Genomic DNA, 18841 nt, shown 5'->3' on the forward strand with positions numbered 1-18841 from the left:
CAGACACATATGACTATCCTATGCTAATGAGACATTTTGGCTGATCTGTTATACAAAAATCATCCATGTTTTCCTCCACATCATGAAGGCACAAACAACTTTCTCTATAAAAATCTGCAAATATCATAGACATTTCAGTTTGAATTCAATAAGTTTTTTAAAGAAAAAGTTAAGTGTTCAAATCCACCTTCACTATTCCTCCTAACTTTTTATTCTGCTTTGGTTTTTATCGCCCTTGTACATGTTACTTTGTCACTAAGTGATGCTGATTTAGTCTATATTTTATTTTTGTGGCAAAACTCTGAAAGTCCTCTAAATGATCTCCACCAGGTCTAATTTAGATGTCGACCGTATTCTATTCATGCCTCTTAAAAAGAGAAAGGGCGTCTTTGAAGCATACTCTGAGGAGTTGTAGTTTTTTACTCTTATTATAATAAACTCATCCAGAATGGCTCTGCCCTCCAGCAGTTAATTTTCTTCCATTGCTCCGCTGGCCTCTGCCTCCTCCCCGTCACAAGCATGATTCATCCAAGAATCACACTGACACAAAGCTTGTTCTAGTGGACATTCCACTTCAACTAATCCAGATTGTAGGCCACTGTTACTGTCAGCAAAATATTTTTTTCAGATCCTGCTACTACATTACCAGCTGTACTACTGATCATTACTTTGATATCTCACTCATATATTGATATCTGGACATCTACCAGGGGAACCCTTCCTTGAGATGGAAAGATGCAGCTGTGATTGCAGAATATAGAGTGTAAGGGTTTCCTTGTGTCTCGCAGTGCTGTGGCCCCCTGCCAGTCTCGTGCTGAACACTGAGGGTTTTGAATTGACAAGTTCCAGAGGTTGAATCATTGTGTGCAAGGCTTCACTTCCCCTCTTTCCACTAACACAGTTCCCACAGTGCAGCTCAGAGTTCACATTTTCCACACTTCACTGAGCTGTGTTTTCAGAAAGTTCTCTTCAGACAAAGCCAGGCTTTATAAAAACTTTCTCTCAACAGAAACTTCACTGTTATATATGTTTAAAAAAATGCTTTAAAGAAGAACTTAAGTTTGAACTTAAGGGTGTTTCAGCAAATGTATTAGTTTTGTTTGATGCCATGGTTCAGCAGATTGTGAAATACATAAATGAGAAAAAATATATATATTTTTTTTTTGTTATATTTTTGAGCATTTTGGGCCTTTCATTGATAGGACAGCTGGAGAGAGACAGGACATGTGTGGAGCAGAGAGTGGGGGAATTCATGCAGTAAATGGTCAAGGTCGGGAGTTGCACTCACAACTGCTGCGAAGAGGACTATATCCTCGCAATATTGGGCGTGCACTTAGACCGCTGGGCCAGCGGCGACCCCTGAAAAAAAATAAAGTTTTTGAGGATATTGTGAAACTTTTAAAAATCTTAATTCAAAGGTATGAGAAATAATTTACAGCTGTTGAATACATTTGATATTTATGCAGCTTTATTTTAATGTTATCTTTGTATTAAAGGCCTATTCATGTAGATCAATGTTGGATGGATGGTGGATATATTTTATACTATTCGGCTGAATATTTTTGTGCCTCAGAATTGAGAATTGAAAAACACAGAAAGGGCTGATTGTTACAATGCGTTAATATTAATACATTATCATTGACATTGTTGCATGAAACTCTAAATATTAAAATGATTCTTACCTTTCAAACACAAAAAGGGAAATTAAACACAGAGTTGTTGAAGATAAACTCAATGATGATTGAATTCTGAGCAGAACTCTCCTCATGGCTCCTCTTTTAACATCCTCTTTTCTTCTTGCTAGCGGTCTTTTTTTTCTCTCCCTGTCTCTCCATCCTTCTCTGCTCAGTCTATTATATGAACATGGCGAGTATCATGAATAATGAGAGCTCATTTTTTCCATTCTTTAGCTTTTCCATGCTGTGATTCAGCCTTTGGCCCTTTGGCAGACTGGTGGGCTATTTTTGGAGCTTGGACCCTGGTGGGGGAGATAAAGATGATGGAGTAAGAGAGGATGAGTAGAGGGGGGAGGTGGCGCTCAGGACGAATTTGGCTTCTTCTTTACCATCAAACACCCCAGGGTAGAGAAATTGTTACTCAGATTGTCTGAGTAAATCATAAACTGTATAATAAATGGACGTAGTCTTCGTAACGTCACCCATCTGTTTCTGAAGCGGAGTTTTGAAGCCTATTGTCCACGGTTGCCACATTAAAATGCTTACTCAAAGACGTGGAGCTGAGGTAGGCCTTTCGCCTCTTTGCTAATAGCTACAGGGTGCCCAGCTGCCAGTCATGGCAAAACTTGTAGGTTCAATACCTTCAAAAATAACAAATTGTAAAAAAGTCACCCTCCATACAGTGTGTGCTGATTGAGGAATAAGCTATTCAGACCTAAACGTGCTGTAAAGATCAGCTTTTTTGAATGGCTGTTGATGTGCTTTCCAGTGTTTCTGCAGCCAGCCTCAAGCATACACTCAATGAACTGAAGTTTTTTTTAACACTTCTACATTGGCTTCTTATTTTAAGATAAGGGATTGCTGCTTGGAATAAACTCAGGCTTTTACTCAATAAAAGTTGTAAGTGCAGCATGTATGCTTTCACATTCAGAAAAGCATTTGTTCAACTTTTAAAAAGTCTGCCTCTGTCTTTGGTGGTTTAAAAGTGTAACAGTTTTATACACGTAATAAATCCATAATTTTCCTCTTCTGTTTTCTCTCTGTAGGTTCAACCTGGGTTGCACCAGGAGTAGTGGTGAGCCAGCCCAGCCTCCTGCCTCACACCTACACCCTCCCCCAGAGGCCCTCCTTCAGTCACAGTGTGACAGCGCAGTCGCCCATTATAGGAATAACACCATCCATCCAGACATCGGTTCCCAATCAGCATCCTCTCATGACGGCCCACTTTCAGCTGACCCCACAGTCCACCCAGCAGCCTCCCACTATGGTTATGAACATGCCCAGTCAGTCTCCGTACCCCTCTGCCCAGCCCATTGTGACAACGTCCGCCCTCACTGTTCAAGCCAACCAGGTGGTTCATCCAAACCTTCACAGCATGATTGGTAATGGCCATTTGACCTCTCATCCTGGCCTCATGCAGCCCCCTCCCTTACCTCTGACCAATGGACAAGGAGCAGCAGCACAGGCTCCGCCCTCAGCTGCAGCCAATCAGGATAATCCTAATGGACTGCAAATGCTGCGAACTGTTGGAATGGGGAAGTACGAGTTCAGCGACCCAGGACATCCTAAAGGTAAGCACAGACAGTCTTCACTCTACACAGGTGGGCTTTTTTTTTTTGTTTGTTTAGACTTCCTTACGTCCAGATATGGAACCTGTTACATCTCTCTATGAAAGGCTGAATCAAAGCAGATCTGTTCAGACAAGAACCTGAGCTCTAAAGAGATTCCAACCAGGAAGCTGTCAGATATTATATCAATGCACTTTAAGTTTTCTATTTTTTGTGACTACCCTTTATATGAAGCCATGCAGGATTTAATTATAAAGCCCCCTGTCCTCTCTCTGTGTGTACCAGGACAGTTTTGGATGCCAGCAGTCATAAACTAGACAGCAAACACTAAAGCAAGGGACTGTTAAAATACAACCAGTACAACCTTCTCCAAGGTCTCATAGAACACAGATGGACCTAAAAAAACCTCTGATATAGCTCCTCTGAGGTGTATTCTTTAGAAAGAGGGGCATTTTCTGATCTCAAACTTGAACCTCAACTGTTCTGTCTGAATCAGCTCCAAAAGAGTTTGAAAAAGTGTTCTTGGCATCAAAACTCACAAAGCAAGAGAGATTTTATCCCCTGCCCTCACTTTTCCCACTCAGTTATTTGAAACCTTGTTGACTCTCTCTGTGTTTGTGAAGGTGCTTCAGAGCTGCGACACATCTCTGAGTCTGCAAGCTATAAATTGGTGTTTGGTTTAACCTTGAAAGTTTATGATGCAGGGGGCAAGAAACACATGTCCATAATTCCCTGACCAATTTTCACATTTAATGAAGCTTTTAATTTAGTTCGGATTGATTTCTTTTTCCTGACTCATTTTGATCAATAAAATGTTTCCAAATGAACCTGCAGATTGCAGAAAAGCAACTATTGAGGGAGCTGTCTGTGGTACATTGAAATTAGATGTCAGGTAAAAATTGGACATTGATAATTAAACAGACTCATCTGCTTGGTCCAGTCTAATCAAATGAGAGCTTCTTTTGTGTTGAGTGGACTGTCCTCATCCATTAAAGATGTACATATCGGAATACATTGACTCAATGGCCTAAGAAGCTTAAGTTTCTCTGGACTTACAATATTGATGGAGAACCTTTTTACAGAGAGGAGAACACTGTAGTAAACACTGTAAACAGGCCCCCGGCTCACCTGCTCCACTGACTGAGCTAAACCAGCAGCTATGAATCTTACGTTTTGTAAGACATAGAAAACACTTCCAGCTTGGTGTTCAGTTTATCCCTTTAAAAGCTGGAGCGAGGATGAGAGAGGGTCAGCATATTTGATCTCAGGGCAGAGATTATGGGTTGCACACATCTGGCATAAAACTGGGTAGAAAATTAAGTCACAGCATTCACAAAAAACCAACCACAAACACAAAGAGTTGATGTCCTGGCAATAAAAATCCTCCCTGGCAAATTGTATTTCATATATTTGTTTGGGGTGAAACTAACCACATACTGTATCTTATGTAAAAAGAAAAATATATTTATATATGACATACAATGCTAGAAAGTGCTGATATGCAAAGGAGTTTTTGTGGCTTTTTGACAGCAAACACCTTGATCTTGAAGAAGCAGACAGAACTCTTCTGCCTTAATCCAGATGCACAGCAGCTGCTGGGTCTTGCGTTTACAAATGTGTGTGCAGTTGTAAGCTTACCCAACTTTGTGGGTGTGACTCTGGATGCTGTGTCAGATGTCAGCTTGTAGCCGTAAAGCCAAACAGCACAGTGACAGAAATGACACTGTGTGTTTGATTTGGCTTTGCCTTCAAAAGAAGCAATTTGTCTTCACTCTGCATCAGTGGACACATCAACAAATGTGTGTGCCTCTGTGTGTGTGGGTGTGTGTGTCTGTTCAGGTTAGTGTCTACGTTTCTGTTTGCAGTTTATGTGAGTCTGCAGAATTGCCATATGAGTGTGTGTGAAAATTCACTGAAAGCAGCTTGAAGGCAGTTTTAGCCCCACCACCTCCTGAGATTTTTCTATCACCTGGCTGTGATCTTCTTACCTGCGTCCTCATCATCAGCAGAGCATTTTAATCGTATCTCCCTGTCAAAGTGAACAAATCAAACTCCACACCTGAGAAATGTTGATGATTTTGTCATATCCCACTCCTCACTCCTTTGGTTTCTTCTTTTTGCTGAAGAAACAGAATCTGGGCGAGCTTTTAAGCTCTTAAATTATCTCTTTACATCTGTAGCCCGAGCTGCAGCAATCACTGATGTCAGCGTATTGTGTGAAAGGTGGTAATATAAGATGAGTAGCACTGATGTTCAGAAAGGACAACAAGAATATTTGAATAAAACTGTTATACAAAAAAAAGAAAGGACAACAAAAAAAACCAAAAGATTCAGACATAGAGGTGTGAGAGACAAAGAAACAAGGAGAGATGCTTAGCACAGAGTCAGTGTGTGCTGATACAAGTCACTAAAATCGACAGCTGTTTTGATGAATATCAGTCAGGAGACAGACCAGCTTATTGCACCTTTTAAAGGCAGTTGATGACTGATAAACACATCAGTATTATAAGGAAGTGGTTGTTTTGACAGTTCTATGTATTTTTGTTCTGTAAGTGTCAGCTTTTTCTCAAAGAAGCTAAAACGATTGTTTATTTTGTTTTCTCAGCTTAGCATGAACCAAAAACAGGGATAACTATTAGTAGCTGTGTTGTGGTCGAGCTGCACACTGTGACTCAGAAAAAGTTGTTTTTTGTTTATTCCTTAAAGCTTTAAAGCAGAGATGAAGGTGAGGCACAGAACATTTTTATAGAGTTGAGCCGAGTTTAAGGTCACAGACAGATCTGTTTAGCCACCCGCTGCTGCACCGAGCGTGTGTCACATTCTCACCGCTCTTCTCATGTCAAACATTTTCACGTTTCCTTCCACCTCACTGGCCTTCACAAGCATGGTTCTTTTCTCTCACACACATGGACACGCTGGCAGACAAAACATGAAAATGCAAAAAAAAAAAAAAAAAGCAACCACATACACCAAACTGAACATTGTAAGAGAGGAACACAGGAACATCAACCGTCTCACACATCCAGCAACACCACCATCCTCCTTTCTCCACATCTGCCGGTCGGCTCACATCAGCCGTCATGAGGGAGCACACAGCACTGGAGCTGCTGCTGGATGCATTAAGATGCCTCACTGAGTTAAGATCAGTGCGTTAGTTTGTTGCAAGGAGAACATCACAGCCTCACATCCAGAGCTGACTCTCCTTTCCTTTGTTCTCAGCGTTTCATCTGCCTTATCAGCCTTATGAAAAACTGTTGCTTTAATAAGATTTTTAATAATTTTTTACATTTTTGTTTACTTTAGAGAGAGCATATTGGCTCAGTGGAATTAATGTCCAGTTATCTATTTAGTCTTTGCATATTGTAGCTGTGAAAGCAGCGCTTAATGTGGAAATGATTGGTGAAAAATAGAATAAGATAGTGGCTGTTTACCAGGGGAAGCTGTGTACTGGTGGTGTTAGTAAAAGAAGATATGTGTGCCTCTTTTCTTCATATTTATTACATCTTATCAAATGCAAATTTAGGACACAATCCACCATTTTATTGAATCAGTTTACTTTGTCACAGTTTAATGTTGTTAAACTATATATATATTCTCACTCTCAAAGAAGCAAGCATGCACAAATTGAACATAGCGCTAGTTCAGGCAGGCCACCAGTCAAGCCCAGTCACTTAATCCTAATGCAAGCCAATATCAGCTAACAGCTCTACCGAATACATTCTACGCATCCAATTGGCAAATGATAAAATGGGCATCCTATTTTAACTTCATCCTACTCCCACTTAGCAACCCACCTCTACCCCAGGTCCTCCTTTTCATGCTGTGTCTGATTAACTTATTGAGGTTAGACATCTCTTTTGAACACCAGCAGAATTAGAAATGGTAAATCAATTAGAGTCAATGGGCCTCATTCACTAATATAAGCGTAGAAATGTTCCTACTCTGCACATTTATTAGTGCTTACGCAAAATCACTGTCAGATTGATGACACGTGCGTACCAGCCAATTTTATTCTCACCACCTTGCGTATATTAGTGAATCAGAATCATTCTAAATTGACAGGCGCATGCCCGCAGCCTGCAATCAGCATACTACCACACCCTTATTCATCCATATAAGGACATCTGTTCGGTGCATCAAGACGCTGAATTTCACCTCTGCAGAAATAGAGGTGATTGTTGTGGAGGTTGAGGCAAGAAAACCAACATTTTTCCGAAGCATATCAGCAGGAGTCACCATGGAATAAAAAATGAAGCCTGGTTTCTTACTGAGGCTGTTAATGCTGTGTCTCCTGAGATTCGCACCGAAAAGAAGGAAGGAAATTGGAGGACAAGAACCACCATCTCAGTATTAAATGATGCCTGCGATTATTGGAGACACCTACATATCAGGAATATGTTCCCAAAACGAGGGTGAAAGTGATGATATTCAACCGTCGCCTAATGGTAAATCATTTATTTAAATGAACACAGCACGCCAGAATTATCTTGAACACTTTCTCAGGGGCGTAGAGTAACTTGCCATCATCTGTGTCCAAACACATCCAACGAGCCTTTAGCAGCCAAAATGTGCGCTCTACTACGGCACGTGTGTGGGCATGGACGTGTCTTCCAGAATTTTTTTTTTTTTTTTTTAGTTGTCTAAATTAGTACATTTTACCCTTTATAAGAAAACAAATTCCACAAAAATAGTAGATAACCTTGAAATAAAACCTTTAAAATAGAAAATGTGATGAGTTTTCTGCCTTTTTTTTTGCCAGATGGCTATATGACAGTCATCTGGCTTTTTTCTTTTACTGAAAGTAGTGTAAATATGTCATGCATGTAGTTAAAAGAGTATGTGTTTACATTTTCTGAGAATGTTGGTCATCATCATTTGTGCGTATGCATGGTCTGAGGAAGTTCTTAATTTGTTTGTAGTGTAAGAACAAATTCAAGTAAGAATATATTGATGAATCCCAGATTTGTTCTCCAAACGTGCGTACGCACAGTTAAAGCACGTATTCGTGCGTACGCACTGTTAGTGAATGAGGCTCATTGTCATTTTGGACTGAGTGGTTATTTTAAAGCCATCCACATCAGGATTAGCAGAAGCAGAAGTCAGGTTATTTTGAATCCCATACAGGCTTAACTTAAATATACATTCATTTTCAAGAGTTTTTTTTCTTCTCCTTTCTCTCTTGAATTCTCGGTAGCTACGTTGGAACATAAATTGAATTCACAAGAGCTGTGGATGCTGTAAATTATTAATGAGGTCAAAATGTAATACAATTATTGAGGACTCACTTTGTGCAGGTAAATCTCTTCAATGTAAACCTGCAAGACCACAGCCATGTACTTGTGGTTAACACTTGAATCCATATGGGAGCAACTCATTGCTGATATTGCCTCAAAACATCTTGTTATTAACAGAGCAGGCTGGTTTATGGGGCTGGACATTTTCCTCTAACTTTAAAGAATAGCTTCCACTGAGAAGTGCTCAAAGTCACAGCTTCAGATCTCAGGAGGAAGCAAAACAACAGAGAGGACACTTGGGTTCAGCAGCGTAGACCTGCATGTCATAAGTGAAGGAAATCAATCTGCTCATCTTTCTATCTCCTTTCCCTCGTTAACGTAGTTTAACGGAGAGGGGCCCTCCAGGAGCCCCATACATTATATCCCCCCACTGTTGATAGGGACGGTGGATAGCTCATTAAGACTGATCATTCCTCATCTCCCCCCACTCAGAATGCTGCGCTGGCTTCATTAACCACCAGGATTTTCAAGATGAAGCTCAGTGGCATCACAGAGGCAGGACTGAGAGCCTGACAGCCTCGGCTCCTATGTGCATAATCATAGACGCGGTGCAGCTGAGGAGCCGCCGGGCTCCCTGCCACGCTAGAGGAGGCACCCTTGTCCACGCCTCCCTCCTCTATAATCTCCTCAACCTATCCTCTCCTCGCTGCCTGTCCTCCACACTGCAATTTTCTGTCAATTTATTTCACTCCATCTCTCATGTTGAGCATCGTCTCTAGCCCCCTGCTGTGCTTACATCCACCTGCTACCCATACCCACTTAAAGCCTCTGCTCTTTCTCTTCTTTTTTTTTTTTTTTTTTACATTTCTTCTTTTTTCTAAACCAAATGGCTCTATGGGACAAATGAAGTTGTCTATGACAAGGATCAAAATGACACAAGTTGAACAGTACTCTGCTAAATGTACGCATTGACATACCTCCACTGTTTTGTTATTAAATATAGCCATGTCAGTGTCGTCTTCTATTTCCCAGAGTAAAGAATACATTAATTGAAAAAAGTGGAGCTCAGAGCTCTGTGGTATCATGCATTAAATACAAGGAAGTGGTCACAGTTTAGAACAGCTGGCCATCAAGAGTACACTGGCCTTGGTTTTTGTTGGAGCAGATTGATTTGTTTGTAGTCTGCTGTCAAAGTGAAAGGAGGCTCGACGTTGGAAGTATATTTAAAACAAAGAGAGAACTTAATATCTGAAACAGCTGCAGACACGGTCTAACATCTCAACAGAAACATTCAGGAGAAGTTCAGTGGCATTTTCTTGCTGATGTTAACTATGTTCCTACTTATCTGAGTAGATAGTCACTTTTTCTGTGTAGAGGCCAAGCCAACACTTTGAGCCGCTGAGGCGCGGCACCTGTATTACCTATTTGATGCATTAAGAATTACTGTGCTTGATGAATAAAAGTCTTAGTTGTATTTGCATGTTGGACTCTCGGTCTGTTTATTTTCGATGAGATGAGCTCCAAAAGTGTCCAATACACAACATTTCAATAACGAACAGCCACACATAACTCCAGCAGCACCATGCTGCTTCAGCGGTCAAAAACTGTTTTTACCTTTCTGGGCGGAACACCTGACCACACAACAAAGGTTCCTACCTTAAATAGAAATGACCACCAACCTTGTACAACCTTTAATACTGACACATGTACCACGTAAACAAACTCATTCATAATCTGCCTCTACGCTCTGTAAACTTTTGAATGGCTAATCTAATAGGTACTAATAACAGGACAACAGTGTCAAATCATTAACAAGAATAATGCAGATGAATGTTCGTCAACAACCTTTTTTTCCATGACGATGACAAGATGATGATGAGCTAATACACAGTACATCACTGATAATAAAATTTATGTTTTGTTCTCTTTTAATAAAACAATTACAGAACTAAAATATTAGTGGCACTCGTAAAAGTGTAACACAGCCCTTAATTGTTCATAGCAGTTTTATTTGAAGCCAGGGAATCAAAATGTAGCCACAGTGGCCACAGAGACAGGGTTTTCTTTTTGATTGACTTGAAACATTCTTCCCCGTGCACTTAAGCATTTTCCTTACAGCATTACACCGGTGGGATATGCTTGGCTAAATTAGTCAACTAAGATATTACACAAGCAAAAGTGTCAAATGAGTACAACGTTGCAGTTTAAACACTTACAACCTTATACCAATATGCAATTGGCTCATTTAGTTAGTTTAAAAATGAAAAATGTTTACAAAAAAAAATGTTTAAATGCTAAAGACTAAAATGTTATGATTTTTTTGTTGATTAAAACTAGACTAAAACTAAAGGGGGCAAAAAGGACTGAAATGTGACTTAAACTAACAATTAGTTTCTAAATCTCACATAGCTGCCCAAATTTGCACCACAGGACAAGGCATTGACAATAATTCTGTCACTCTCAAACCGTTGCTCTTCAGATTTTAATCAAGGTAAGGTTGTAAAAGTATTCTAAAAAAAATATTGACAGGGTTGAAACAATACAAATTTATGAGCACAAGTGCATGGACCATGCACTGGAACAAACTGTACACCGTCTGGATTTGTTGGGCAGTCCAATTGTCCAACAAATAAGTAGATAGATGCAAAGCAGGAAAACAGATGAAGAAAGAAGAGTGAATGCAGTGTGATGAAAAACAAAGAGTATACTCACCTGACTCCACCTCAGGCTTAGGAGCTCAGTTCAGGTGTGCAGTCTGCTGAGAGGACTCCTGTTCAAGCTAACCCCACCACTAACCTTTCTACTTGAGCTGCTGTGACTTTCACAAAGTTACCCAGTAAACACACATTGTCTTCAGGGGAGATGCGACATTTATCTCCCACTGCACACAGCATTGCTGGCATTACAACTCTTTTTGACATGAATCTTCTGTGTGTGTCAATGTGTGTGTTTTCCTGCTGTTGAGGGTCAACTTTGAGTGAGTTTACAGGCATGTCTGGTATCTGTTGTTGAACTGATGTTGTGGCTTAAGGTCAGATCTCATTCACAGTGACAGCTAATGTGATCTAACAAAAGCTGACAGAAGTGTTCTTTCAGGGTTCAAGTTGAAGAACAAATGAAAACAACAAATGTTTTTTTACTCTTTAAAAGATCACCTTCTTATTTATACACACAACCGTTGTTCAGATGATTCATTTCACTCTATTAACCTTATTTACCACTGAGGTTCATTATGTAGCAGAGCTCTGGCCCCTGCAGTCATTTCTATAGAATAGTAACTGAGCTATTTCAATCAACCAAGGGAATAGAGAAGTGTTGCACTCCCACTCAGTTCTAAATAAAACTCCTCCAAACACTCAGTATGTTATCTACACATACCAGCAGCTATTATCAAACAGAACGTTCTTTTTAGGATTATTCTCAAATGAAATTGTCAGGCCTAAAGTGTTGTGTATGTGTGTGTTTGTGGTTACATTTGTGAGTTTTCTCCTGCATATGCATGGCTTCATGTGTGTCTTTCTGCATCAGTGCTCAGTGCTCAGTGCATTGTACCTGTTTCTGCACACTGACAGTTTCATCTGTTGTGGGTGAATTAATTACTGCACCCTGAGCTGAGTTCAACAGTGATGTTTTGCTTAATGAGAGAGTATTTGCTAATCTTTGATGGGACCAAGCGGCAACCTCTGGTCTAAAAATATAAGTCCAATGCGGAAGTGTTAAAAGCTGCAGTTCATCGAGAATCCGCTTAAGGATTCCCCGACGATTGGCCTCAAACAGCGCTTTAGAAACAGATGGGTGACGTCACAGATACTACGTCCATATTTTATAAAGTCTATGGATGGGACCCAATAAGTAAATAAATAAATACACACACACACACACACCTACACACACACACACACACACACACACACACACACACACACACACACACACACACACACACACACACACACACACACACAGCTATAAAGTAAAAGGGGCTTTGAGCAGGCAGTCCTGTATTCTTTAGCATTTTATTTCAGTTACCAAGACAGTTCCCATGTAGAAAGAAGTTTGTATTTCCCTCAGTCAAACTTCCCAAAGACATTTTTAACCATTTTTTTATACAAGAATAATTGCAACAGTAAAGCATTTAATCTCAATCTGTTGGAAGTTTTAGTGCTGATTCATTAAAAGATGATTAGCCATTGCTGGTATCAGCTCATTTATCTAAATCCAATGCCAGTTTAGGAAGAGCACTCAGTTATTTGCGGAGCCTCAATGCTTTAATTTATGTAGCAGTTTGCCCAATAGAGTGATAGAGGAAAATATTAGGCTGGTGTCTCTTTTAAGTGTGAAGACATCTGTTGGCTACTGAATCAATTTAAAGCAACATTCAGGAGTGATTTGGAGAATAACTGTTTCATTCAAAATGGTCATTGTGGCACCCGCTTGATAAAGTGGCACACTTCTGTATTGTGGTACTTTTTTATGCTGCTGAGTGATTGGCTGTCGGTCCCCGTTGCAAATGGTCATTGGTGAAACAATCAATGCAGTGATCTCTGATACACAACATAGAAAGTTTTTCAGTGGGGCAGTATTTTAAAATTTAGATTTTTATCAGCACAGTATTTCAGAAAAGACGAATACAAATGAGCACAGTAACAATAAAAAAAACAGTCACAAGACAGAAACAACAAACTGCTAGTCCAGAGGCAGCCTCAAATAAATAAAAGTGTCCATGTCAGTCCAGTTGATGCTTACAGAATCCAAGACTGTGCAAGGTCGAGGGCACAGGCAGAGGATCTAGTATATGCGTATCAAAATCTAATATGGTTCAAAACATATGCATTACAAGACAATCCAGACCAGTCAGATGGGTGTTTTTCTGTGTTACTATTCTCTGTAAAAGGTCCGGAAAAGACAAGTGTTGGACAGTGTGTACTGAATTTATTCAAGGTATAGGGAGTAAACCATGTCTCTCAACCATTTTTCAAGGCAGAAATGACAAAGTCAGACTGAGAGACTGATCTGTGAATACATTTAAATGCATAGTGAATACATATCTCACAAATTAACATGAAGCTGCCTTCAAGGTGATGTCTGAATTTGTTAATGTTTACACCTCAGTCCATGAATCATACGAGTGAGGAGGGTAAATATGTCATAAAAGTTTTTAATTTGCTGTGATGCCCAGATCAGTAGGATGTGACATTTATGACACATAGCATCAACAGTTTCTCATCTCTTTTTGGATAACATTTTCCGTTTACTGCTTTCTCCTAATATACTATATTATTATGCTTGAATTATGTTGTTGGAAGCAGTTTGGTAGATTTATACTGTCAGCAGGATTTGAATAGATCACATTGAAATCATCTTTAAGAATTGTCTATGGTGTTTAATTTTTCTGCTAATAGAAGCACAGAAGAATATGAATAGCATTGACAGGTTTAGACTCAATGCAGAGTTTCTATGGCAACTATTTCCAAAAATAATTTGAAAAAAAAAAACCTCACCCCTCTCTGAATGTCATAAGTTTTAGGAGCAATATCTCTGCTATAGAAAATCCTTCTAGTAATATACAGCAGTGTCGAATATCTGCATCAGCCATGGAGGAGATTTTTTCAGCTCTAATGTCATAACTGCAGCACTAAATGCAAATTTAATGGCTTTTGAACACTTACCAGCATAACTTGTAACCTTTATGCAGACAATATATTCATACTTTCTTTTAAAGGCAACTTTTCACATTTAAAGAGTCTGTAACATGTTTTTTTTCTGCTGCACCTGAAAGCAGCATGAGATACACCTTTGCTATTGTTTGCTACCTACAGGATTCTCCTCTGACTAAAGCCTGTTTGAGGAAATGTGACCGCTTGTCACTTTCTGCCCCTCCTACCTGGCTAATGAAGGGGTCACTGCACCATCAAGAACCAGAGAGAGAATCTTCCTTTTCTTTCAGTCCACATGAAAACAGAACAAGCTAGCGCTGCATGACATCCTGTCACTCCTGTCTGTTACAGAAGGCCAGCAGATTCTCCCTGGGCTCTGTTTGTTTGTGTTCTTCCTCCTCTGAGCCTGCTCTTGGATTTTCCTTTACTTTGTTCTCATGTGTGTGTGTGGGTGCTCACATCTGACCCTCAGTTCACAGTGTGCAGATACGACAGAGCAGAGCTGTGCTCTCTGCTCCTCCAGGTTCTTTTTTTTTTAATGCTGACTTGAGAAAGCATTGTCTTATAGAGGGGCACAAGTTCTTCTCCCTCCGTCCCCTGTTCCCTCCCCTGGCGACTCGGTCCAGTCTGGTTGACAGCAGCTTTGAGCCTTGAGCAGCTCAGCCCAGTAGAGTGGAGCAACGGGAATATGAAGCATTCTCATCATGGGCTATTCTTTAAGGCTGTACGGAGCCACTGCTGCCTTACTGACTGTAATCAGGGCAGCGAAAGACTCGAGGAGTCTGGAGGACTTCTGATGTCTGGATGAGCTGATTCTCTGGGAGTAGACTCAGAAACGTCTGCAGAAATGAATGAGGCTCTGATTGTTAGAGGTATGTTCACACACTTTTTAGAGTAACTGTGCCTGTAAAGAGACTTTGGATTTTTGATGTGGTTATGCACAGATCTGTAAGTTCTAACTTTGGAAATGGTTCTTTGTTTCAGCAGATAGAAAATGGTCACTTGGCCTGATATTGTCAGTGATAGAACTGCTAAAGGTTTAAAGATAAACTTGGTTGAAATGAAATAATAATAATTGTTTTGAAAAATTCTGTCTTCCAAAACAGATGTCTCTGTCCTCCTTTTCTGCTTATAAGTAATTTATTAATTTGATGTGATTTGAATGAGTAATCTAACCCTCTTTTGGGATTTTGTGTGAACATAAATATCAGGGATCCTCAAACTAATTTAAAAATGTAGAAAACTAACCTTATTGTAAATATATATTGTATTAGGGCAAAATTTGGCTAGACGTACCCTTTGCCATTTGAAAATTTTTATGCTTTGATGATGTTTTAAAGATTACATATAGCCTTAAAAAAAAAACTGTAAAATCTTAGCAATACCCAACTAATTAAAAAATACCATGTTTTTAATATATTTACCTTTGAATATAGTACCAGATGTCACCCAAATATTGCCAAATAATTTTAACATTTAAAGTAAAGGTCAGTGAGTGAAATGGAATCTGATTAAGACGAAGAAAAAATCTTCAAACATTTTTTTATTGGATAGGACAGCTGAAGAGAGATAGGAAATGTGGGGAGAGACATGCATGGTTAAGGCCAGGGGCTGAACCAGTGACACCTGCAACATGACTACAGCCTCTGTATAAGGGACCAGCTGCACCCCAATAGAATTATTTTTGTTGCTAAACAAGAAATATAAAAATATGGAAAACAAAAAATGTAAATTTACTTTTATTTATTTATCCATTTCAAATGTATGCTTATTTTGACCCAATAAGTTCAAATAAACTCAGGGGGAAAAACATTTTATTTTTGTTTTTGATGGAAAAATGGATGTAAAACATTGAATGACGGAAAAGTAATTTTTATTGATAATGAATATTACAAAATGAAAAAATGTACCTTTCCTTTATTGTTTTCTTTCTTTTATTTATTTTACAGTCGAAGAAGGTGATCACAGGGATTGGAAAACAATTGAATTTAACATAATTTAGATTTATTATTATCTTCCATAATTTAAATCATTATTTTTTTTAATGACACAAACAACGGCTACACAAATTGCAAAATTTAGAAACACACTATTGAAATTCAAAGATAAGATAAATGAATCATTGGAAACAGGTAAAACATGAATTAGGATTTGTGTTTGTGTTTGTTTTTTTTCCACGATTACAATTACAAACAATAATAATAGTGTAATGAATGTTTCTCCTCCATATTCTGATGAGATATTTGATAATAAGTTTGAACACCTTTTAGTACAATTATTCTTTATTAACAAGCTGATACAAATCACATTTATCTTAACCATAACATTAATTTGGTTATCAGAAATTAAGAGTTGTATATTAAATTTGGAACCAGCATTTCTACATTTAAATACAATTGATAAATCTAATTTGATTCATAATACCAATGTTTTTTCATCATGTGGCACGGAAAGAGTTATAGTCAGCATTACATTTGAACCATATCGTCTTTTTTTTTTTATGGTTAAAAACCAATGTATTTCTATTAATGGCGTACAAAACAATCACTCCGTAGAATTACTAAATACATTTTTAAAATGTTTTTTTTTTTACAATCTTAAAAAAACATCACACCGAAACATTGTAACAAAAAAACAAACTAAATTAAATAAAAGAGATAACATTACATAAAAAAAATCTCACAATGATAATAACATGATTCTCATTTTGATGAAAAAATATTTGAGTTAAAAGTCAATTTAGACTTAATAAACAACAGGGGAAAAACCATAAAGGATGAATATATAATTTTCCTCTTCTTCTATTTGCTCCGAAAGACTTCTAAAATGGTTTCTCTATTTTGCTCCTTCTTTTTTGTGTATTGACAGTTGATTTTCTTCACATTTAAAATTACATTTAGGACATTTTGTCTTCGAAAAACCAGCAACTTTACATCGCTCATATGAGGTGACATTTGACAGGACACTAGGGGTGTATAAAAATGCATAATGTCAGCCCTGCCTCAGACAATGGATTTTTTGCCAGACATTTGTGCATATCGCGCAATCTATTTTATGATTTTACCCACTGCATTGTAGGGTACATCTTTAGCTCAGTCAGACTTTTTAAAACTTATAGTTTGGTGTATCAACAAAATGTCTGGGTTACACAAGCTCATGTTCAGTACATACATACCCCAAAATGGCTCCAAGTTCAACAACCAATGGTATGCTGCCTCGCCCTTCTGCAACAGCAAATAACAGGTCAGTGGGAGAATGTACTACCTCCCACAGCAAAGGAGGCATGCTGCACTCTGACAGGTTACTGGAAACCACACCCGAGGACCCCATTGGCCACAGTGCTCAGATGTTTTACAGCAGAGTTACTAGGCTAACCAGCAGAATTGGCCCCGTTTTCATTCTTGCCATGTGCTGTGTCGACCAATCAGGAAGAGCCAGCTCAGGCCTCGACCACTGCAATGAACAGATTTTTGGGCCGAAACTACACAAGCGTGTTGCATTACTGTTTGTACCCAATAATATTCTGCAGAAATGCTCTACGTTATTCCCTGATGGGACTCTGTGTACCTGTACTATTTCTTCATCTGTGTGGACTCCCCTCAAGAGATTCTTCTATGAGGGTATTGAGACATCTGTTTTCAAAGCCGCTGTGGTCCCGGTGAACTCGGCCTCACACACTCCATGCAAAGGCTGAGAATGGGGACGCCATGTGCAGTTTCACGGTCCCTGGTGTTGATGAGGTGTTCTGGGGGGGCATAATTATCTTCCGTCAGGCATTGAGGTGTGTGTGCATGGCTCTGAGGGAGTTCTCTTTCTCCTCCTCTCACTTTCTCTATTCTCGGGGTAAACGGATGGTACGCTGATGGGCTGATTGGAGGTGAGAGCCGTATCAGTTGCTGGAGATTCACTAATGCAAACTCAAACTTACTGTCTATTTACTATTATAAGTCCATGCATGCACAGTTATCAGATAGCTGACTGACTGATAGGCCGCAGATGTGGCGGGGAAGGTGGAGAGAGAAAATAAATGGATGAAAGACAAGGCGGAGTCCAAGCTTTGTGTTAGCATGTGTACGTTCGGATCACTCTAACTCATGCTGCTGTGCATCTCATTCTAATATAACAGACATGTTGTCAGAAACTGTATCTATTATTATGTTTTTCTCCTATTCTGCATTCAGCATGTTTAGTAACCAGCTCATTCTGTAATGCAAAAACTACACAGAGAAAAGGCTTTTGCCAAAGAGCGCCTTTGAACAGAACAATATTTGTCACGTGTCTTTATTCTGTATAATTTGATCTGCCAAACAACACAGAGCTCCCAGTGTCAGTCAGGAGAAAGAATGCATTAAATGAGCATATTTCAGGGCAGTTGAAAATAAAGGATGTTTTTCTGGGTAAATTTAATCTTTGCTCTGAGTCTTGTGTCACCTCAGACCTCTTCTAGGATGATGACACCCATCTTTATTTTAGCACCAATGGATCTCGCAAATGCCAAACTACTGACTGCAGGGAAACTGATCAGGCTTGTGATTTTAGAGTAAAACAAATACTCTACATGCACTCGTTGCTTGATACTCATAACAACAAATGAGTCACTTTGAAGCTGTTTAGATTTGCAAATAATTCTTGAAGTAATGTCCAAACAAGTCTTGTACTGAGGAAGGTAGGATTTACCATCTTATTGATCTAAATGATCACGTATC

At 39.1% G+C, this 18841-nt stretch overlaps 1 protein-coding gene across 1 annotated transcript in view; it reads left to right on the forward strand.

Moving 5' to 3' along the window:
• The window catches only part of LOC117824471 (kelch-like protein 29), a 139800-nt gene that overhangs the window by 71903 nt on the left and 49056 nt on the right, over positions 1-18841 (forward strand). The window contains exon 5 of the mRNA XM_034699956.1: positions 2723-3247. Coding sequence (XP_034555847.1) covers positions 2723-3247 — 525 coding nt within the window. The remainder of the gene's footprint in view (positions 1-2722; positions 3248-18841) is intronic.

Source organism: Notolabrus celidotus, chromosome 13 (assembly GCF_009762535.1).
Source record: "Notolabrus celidotus isolate fNotCel1 chromosome 13, fNotCel1.pri, whole genome shotgun sequence".
In the NCBI taxonomy this organism is placed as follows: domain Eukaryota; kingdom Metazoa; phylum Chordata; class Actinopteri; order Labriformes; family Labridae; genus Notolabrus; species Notolabrus celidotus.